The sequence below is a fragment of the Asparagus officinalis genome, chromosome 1 (assembly GCF_001876935.1).
Source record: "Asparagus officinalis chromosome 1, Aspof.V1, whole genome shotgun sequence".
NCBI classification, from domain to species: domain Eukaryota; kingdom Viridiplantae; phylum Streptophyta; class Magnoliopsida; order Asparagales; family Asparagaceae; genus Asparagus; species Asparagus officinalis.
The window spans coordinates 2,463,887-2,471,253 of NC_033794.1; the positions used below are offsets into that span (position 1 = coordinate 2,463,887).

Consider the following 7,367-nt stretch of genomic DNA (forward strand, 5'->3'; position numbering starts at 1 on the left):
CATTAACTCGCTACAGTTAAGGAAGTCAACAGTTTTCTAACAGAAGGACCATATGACAATAAAACTGAAGATTTAAGGGACTACTAAGAAAGTAATGAGATTTGAGTGTCTCTTTGGCAATTAGAGATGATGTAAGGGACTAGTATGCAATTTCCCCAATCATAAATAAAGAGAGAGAAAAAATATACCAAAATCCTCCTTCCTTATCATCATTATTTCTGTACCCTCTCCCCCTCAAAAAAAAAAAAAAATTCACCGCCAAAAAAATCATGGTGTTCTCCGCCAACCCCCTCTCTCTGAGCGTCCCCGACCCCGCCTTCGAGTCCTGGCTCCGGGACACCGGCTACCTCGAGCTCCTCGACTCCCACTCCTCCTCCTCCTCCTCCTCAACCGACACGTGTCCACCCTCAGCCTCGAAAACCCCAAACCCTAACCCTACCCTCTCCAAAACCCCCAAATCCCTCTTCTCCCTCCTCAAAACCCTAGTTTCCCTCCTAACCCTCAACCCCTTCGCCAAATTGACCCCCGACGACTTCGCCGGCTCGACCCCGTCGTGGACTCTGGCCTTTATTGGGAGCTTGGACTCGTACTCTTGGCCCAATGGGCCGTCGCAGGCCCGGATGCGGGTCCAGGAGAACGTGAGGCGATATGCGAGGAACTATGCGTTTCTTTCTCTGATCTTTCTCGCTTGCTCGTTGTGAGTGTTTGTTTTGGTTTGGATTTGGGTGGGGTTTTGTTGTGGGTGGTTAGGGATTTTGATAAAGTTGGGTTCTTTGTTGGTTTTCTGTAGGTATCAGATGCCGGTGCCGTTGCTGGGGGTGGTGTTGAGTTTGATGATGTGGGAGGGGGTGAGGTTTTGCAGCGAGAGGTGGGAGATGGAGGAGAAGTGCCCGGGATTGAGGATGGTCTTGGTTCGGATCGTGCAATGTGGTAAGTTTCGTTATGCTTTTGCTTTTAATGGATTTTGATTTCCATTTCGTTGTTTGATGAATTTAAAGTTGAGAATTTCCAAGGAGAAGGGTGGTGCTAATAGTTGAAATGAAAGAAGGGTTACTTGCATTTGATAGATTTTATGGTGTGTTTGATTCAGAGTAGATATAGAAAAGAAATGTGTTCCAACTTTGTGCTGTTTGAACACTTTTGTTAGCATATTTTCCCTTTTTTACAATAAGTTTTGGTTGTTGTAACAACATCCAACAAAACATGTATGCTAAAATTTGAATGTACTTGAGAAACATTGAGGCTCCAACTACTCCTATCCAAACACATTAGTGCAACACCAACTAGAGATTTAAGTAAGACAAGAATATTTCGAATATGTATTTGGTAGAAAAGTGAAAAATGAAAGCTGAGCACGAAACTCGAATATCAGGCGATATAGAGTAGCATGTTTTTTTAAACTATATTTAGATGCAGTTAATGAATTTTTATGAGACTTAGGATGAAAAGTGCTTGGGATTTGTTGAAAATAATTCTGAGGAAAACCACAAATTCTATTTTAGAGCTATGTTGATCTCTTATATTTATACTACTAGGAAATAAACATATGTTACATACTCTTAGGAATATGCCAAACATATTCTTAACATATTCCTTCATTCTCTCAATCACATTCATAATACCTCTCAGCTACATATTCCTAATATACTAATATATCCATATCTTACATAGATCTTCATAATGTATACATTAACAGACTTGAAGATTTTGGTTCTTGAGATATCTAATGGAGACTTGTTCAAACTGTATTATCTATTGTACATGGGGATCTTTTTGAGGTTCTGGATGTGAATAAGTTTTTAATTTTTAGCAGAAGAATGTCTAATGTGGGGATTCAGGGTTATCGATCGAAATGAGCACCTTAGCTTTTTTAGTAGCATAAGTTGAGTGAAAAAAAAGTGATGCACCATTTGGTCCTTTTCTACTTTCCATTTCAATCACATATTCATTTTTCGATTCTGGATGTATCATTTGCCTAGGAGAATCTATGTTACAACTGATAGGATAATAGAAAATTTTAAAGATGTATTCTCAGGCCTTACTAGTGAAATGAAACTTGATCTAGCCTCCCAAAACAGCCTAAATTATATGAAAGTTTGGTAGGGTTCTCTCAGAAAAGGGATTGCCTCCATTCATTAGCAAAATAGAACCAAAACTCCACATGCTAAGGCAGCATTAGAGCAGATGAGTTCTCATTTGGCATGTAGTTCCTTGTAAACCTCTTTAGTGCTTCTGATGGATTCGAGGCAAGTACAGTTGCAAGGTTATGTGTCTTTTGTGTGGCGTTGATGATTACATGAATATCTTGAGGGCTATGTGTATTGCAACATGAGTAACAGGGCTATTGCCATTTTGAGTGGATTCCATTTTGGAAATGTTGCACCATCTTTTAGACATGAATGAAACAGATATTGTACTTATAGTTGGGCTTAGTTGAAGGAAAATACATTTTTTTTTCTTGTGATAGTATGTAGAATTTACTAAAATTTTGGATCCGGCTTAGATTCTGGTAGTCTTATTGGAATTTAGAAGTTTAGGTGTATTGGTATATGGACAACGTGCATTTGTTAGGAAACTTGCTATCTAATTAGTTTCCATGTACTTTTTTCATTATAATTAGAATTACAGTCCTCAGTGCTTTCCTCATTCTATAATGGTTTTAGACAAAAACTCTTGGCTGATATTTAAAAAAAAGTAGTTCTATCTGATATAAAAAAGAGTAATTCAATTCATGTTACGGACTTATGTTTGATTGATACATAGGATCTCGGTACGTTTTATAAATCTTTTGCCAAATCTTTTATGTATCACTTTGCCCAGTCGCCAGTTCAGACATCAGATGGTTCTCTGGAGCAGAAGAATAAAGCTCTCCTGCAAAATGTCCGGACAAAATAATAGTCTTAGACATACCATGCTCATAGAAGCACTTACCAGTTACCACGTCATGATTCAGTCACCCACATTGAGAATAACAAAAGCGACAATCGTATATTTACCACTTAGTGCTCAAGGAATGCCCAAAAGTGCTGTATTTTCTCGATAAGAGGCATAGCCAGCCCCAGGACCGGAGTACGATTTCTAAGCTCATCCAGTGTTTGGGTCCAGGATGCAGATATGGGTCTATAGACATAGTGTAGTTTCCAGATGAAATCTACCTATACTGGTTATTCTGCTAAATGAAGAAATTTTTTTTTTCAACTGAAGAGACAAATCGCATTGATTCTTTTCTTATTGGTTACAGCCACTGCAGTAGTACTCTACTTGTGCAATCTCCAGATAGCATTCTTTTGTGCTATCAGTGTCAGCTACACAGGTAATTTATCAACTCTATCTTACTTTTCTCGCTTTGATCTCTCATCTTATTTTATCTAATACTAACTCGTCCTTTGCTAGTGATGATCTTGCACGCTTCTCTCCGGAAACTGGCTCCTCCAAAGCAATCTACTGTATCGAGTCGTCATAAAAGATTACAGCCAAGATGAAATACAATAGAGTGCCAAGTAATGGCCATGCTAATTCTTGGAAACAGGTCAAGAAAAGCTTAGCGATGACGATGATCTGCTCTTAGGGAAGGTTAGCTGAATCTGTGTGGCTTCAAAATCCAAGCATCAGGGCGAAGTTCATGTCATACTTCTATACAAAGGATGTTTTTGATACGTTGTGGATTTTTTTTTTAAATACATGTGATCTCATCCACTCTTTCGCATCCAGCGATGATGAACGCTTCATGTACAGTTGCAGTGGGCTCATGCATTATCTCCACTGACAGCATATGTCGAGGAGTGGTTATATGTGTTGATGATAAAAGTTACGAACTCTAGAATGTTTCTTTGGTGACTGATATACTTCAACAAAGCATCCAACAGAAGGAAGGAATTGGAAATTTTGCTTGCAAAAAATTGGAGTTAAACATCACTGGTTAATTCTTTGTGGATTAAAACTAGCAAAAATATATGGTAATAAATAGTTTGGTTAAAATTATATATCACTCTTATTATGAGGCCCATAACAAGAAATATGTGCCCAAAATCGCTCTTTATGTATCCAAGGCTCACGTTGCGCAGCAATGAGAGCTTCAACGCTAACGGACTTTTCTGTTCATTAACTGCGCCAAATTAGGAAAAGACATGGTGAGGTTCAACGTGAAGCTTTAAGAGGATTCATGGAAACCCCTAAACTTTTATGTATGGTACGTATAAAAGCCCGTTATAAAGCCGACTGTTACAATTAATACACACTCTAAATACACCTTCCAACTTTTAAAGACTTCATGCTAAGGACGTGGTTCTACAATAATTTGCATTTTTCATTGTATCGAAAGCCCCTCTCTTATAATTAGAAGCAACCTATAGTCCCTCCTCGCTCGCTCACATTCTCTCCGTCTCGATGGAACCATTTCGATATTTTTCGTTATTATGGTCTCTGTATCTTTTCTCATCCCTTGTTCTTAAATCGACGTCGGTAGCATCAGAGTCTCAAGGAGATAGGAGCATATATATTGCTCTGGTGGAAGGTGAGCCAGTGGCATTTCGTCAAGGGGTTGAGTCACACAAACAGGACCTAGAATCTGGCTTAGAAAGGTACATTCATTCATTTACACTAAAGCTTCTGTGTTTAATACAAACAGTCATTTAGAAGTAGGAGTTGTAGAGGATTCAGAACGAGTTTGGTAAGATATGCGACTTATAATTTTCACTCGCTGTGCTTAATTTTATCAGCCCGTGTGAAAATTGCAGTTAATGCTGTTCGCGGGGATGTTTGCAAAATGTTGAAAGTTGAAGGGAACATGCGGATTTTGTGACATTTTGAAAGTTAAAAGGGTTATATGAGAAACACCATGAAGGGGTTTTCCAAAGATAAAAACACGCACTGTCAAGATACAAAAGAAACCAATCAGGGAAATTCCCATTTTCTGTTAGATTTAATTTGTGGAAAATAATCTCTATTCTATATAAGATTTGGAAGTAATTAAGATGCATGTACTATCCTAGATTTGATGTTGAACTCCACGTTTTCATTTATTTACAAGGGATTATTATAACTAATAAGTGCTAGTCTACTGAAGATATATTATAACTAACAGTGCACGCTGAACATTTTTCTCGCGTTTTTCCTGCAGAAACCTCCATGCGGAGACCCTGATCAACTTCCACGACGACCTCCTCTCCAAAACTCTAGACCCGAACACCTTCACAAAGCTCTACAGCTTCCACCACATCGCCAACGGGTTCGCACACCACCGAGTCCCAAGCCAAGAAGCTCCTCTCCTCCCCCAAAATCCTCCGCCTCGAAAAAGACACCCCCTTCAGGCCAGCAACAACCTACACCCCTCACCTGCTAAACCTCCCGCAGAAAGTATGGAACAGGCAAGGAGTCGAGCACGCAGGCGAAGGGACCGTGGTCGGTGTGGTCGACACGGGGATAGACCCGAGCCACCCGAGCTTTGGGTTCGATCCGACGACGGGCTCAGGTCCGGACCCGAGGTTCGGGGCGAGTACTGATTGTGCCGTGGGGCCGAGGTTTCCGGTGGGATCGTGCAACGGGAAGATCGTGTCGGCGAGGTATTTCTCGGCCGGGGCGGAGGTGGTGTATCCGTTGAGTGTGGCGGAGTTGTCTCCCTTCGATGAAGTTGGACATGGAAGGTAAATCAGTTATGCGCATTAGATTTTTTTTTTTTTTTTTTGGTGGGGGGAATTATAACAAACCCCTTAATATGTATCCGGCTTTTAGGAGACCCCCTCGCCTAATATTTGTTATTATCTGATCAGTTAATCAACTATTAATTAATAATATGTTCCTTATGTATTAGGGCTTTTTCGTAGTAAAATTTTTAAGAGAGGGTCATTATATAGAAGCCACCTTTCGTTGTCAATTTATACATAAACTACATTTATGTTTTAAGCAATGATAAACGCACATAAGAGTTATACTATCATTGCACTCTTGTGCACAGAACGGTGGGACCTTTTTCCCGTAAGCTATAAAAGGAAATTATGAGCTGCAATAGATCCCTCTTCTTTGTATCTAGAACTATAAGAGTAGTACAACTTTTGTAGTACACTTGTCATTTTCCTTATATTTTTTGTTACAATCAACCACTTGAGCCCACTTTTTAGTTATGTTTTTTTTTCCTTTCAAAAATTGACCACATTTAACCTCTTCATTAAGGTTCGTGTCTCTAGCATATTTGATATTGGACAACTAAACATTAAAAGTGAGTACGGATGGTTGGTTGCAATAAAAAAACCGTTTAAAAATGATTTACGTATAAATCTAACAATTAAAGATGGTTCCTAGGGAACTTTTAATGATAAGTCCATTTTTGGGTAATTTTTTGTGTATGGTTTCAGTCACGTGGCAGGCATTGTTGCTGGGAATCATGGCATCCCCGTCATAGCGGATGGCTTCAACTACGGGCTCGCTAGCGGAATGGCTCCTCGTGCAAGGTCAGATGATCACGGATTATGTTTGGCAATCAATAAATTTATTGAATTGTAGGGAATTATTTCTTCTTTCAAAAAAAAAAATCAATTGATATTATGGGTTTAAATTCTTTGAGCAGACTTGCTATTTACAAGGCTCTCTATCCTCAAGGAGGAACTACTGCAGATGTGATTGCTGCTATCGACCAGGTAACTAATTGAGAACACACACATACATACATACAAGTTTACGCGATTCCTGATCCTTTCAATTAAATGAAGGTTTTACGAATCCTCGGTCATTTTCGATGAATTTTCGACATCCTTGTTCTTCCTTTAAAATTTTTAAATTTTTTTTTAAACCTCTAGAACCGTTGACAATCTTTAATTCATTTTAATCTTATTTATTACTTGGTCGATATGGAAACGAAATTAATACGCAGGCAGCGAGGGATAGAGTGGACATCGTAGTACTATCCATAGGGCCGAATGAGGCTCCAAAAGACACGGTGACCTTCATGAGCGTGTTCGACGTGTTGCTGCTGTTTGCGAGGAGGGCGGGGGTGTTCGTGGTGCAGGCTGCAGGGAACAGAGGGCCAGGGCCCTCGACGGTGACATCCTACAGCCCTTGGGCGATGGCGGTGGCTTCGAGCACCACCGGGAGGTGCTATGCTCCTGCACTCGTGTTGGGCGACGGCCAGCGACTCCGAGGAGTTGGCCTCTCGGGTGAGCCCTTGATACGGACGAATGCATAGAAGTGATATTAACCCATTAGAACTTTGCTGGAAATAATTAAGAAGTATATGATAACGGTTAAAATGTAGTAGAAAGAAAGCTAATTTTTCTCCTCTTTTTCTCCATTAAATGCAAAAAAAAGCGTCCACTGCTGGCAACGGTCTGTCCCAAATAAAGCTAGTATCGGCAAGAGACGCGGCAATCTTCAAC

General features: G+C 40.0%; 2 protein-coding genes across 2 annotated transcripts in view; both read left to right on the forward strand.

Moving 5' to 3' along the window:
- On the forward strand, positions 217 to 3,883 carry LOC109846055 (PRA1 family protein H). Its single transcript, XM_020415279.1, has 4 exons — positions 217 to 697; positions 791 to 930; positions 3,242 to 3,313; positions 3,394 to 3,883. Exons 1-4 carry the CDS (start codon positions 270 to 272, stop codon positions 3,480 to 3,482), a joined length of 729 nt encoding a protein of 242 aa, XP_020270868.1. The 5' UTR covers positions 217 to 269; the 3' UTR covers positions 3,483 to 3,883.
- Positions 4,387 to 7,367, forward strand: part of LOC109829201 (subtilisin-like protease SBT2.4) — a 4,815-nt gene continuing 1,834 nt past the window's right edge. The window contains 7 exon segments of the mRNA XM_020396361.1: positions 4,387 to 4,580; positions 5,120 to 5,230; positions 5,232 to 5,642; positions 6,351 to 6,446; positions 6,563 to 6,632; positions 6,866 to 7,148; positions 7,300 to 7,366. Of these exon segments, the coding sequence (XP_020251950.1) occupies positions 4,387 to 4,580; positions 5,120 to 5,230; positions 5,232 to 5,642; positions 6,351 to 6,446; positions 6,563 to 6,632; positions 6,866 to 7,148; positions 7,300 to 7,366 (1,232 nt within the window).

Bases quoted from the DNA above. Each gene is read 5' to 3' on its own strand.
- LOC109846055 (XM_020415279.1), top strand. From the start codon at position 270: ATGGTGTTCTCCGCCAACCCCCTCTCTCTGAGCGTCCCCGACCCCGCC. The intron at 698-790 runs GTGAGTGTTTGT...GGTTTTCTGTAG, and splicing joins ATCTTTCTCGCTTGCTCGTT to GTATCAGATGCCGGTGCCGT. The intron at 931-3,241 runs GTAAGTTTCGTT...TATTGGTTACAG, and splicing joins GGTTCGGATCGTGCAATGTG to CCACTGCAGTAGTACTCTAC.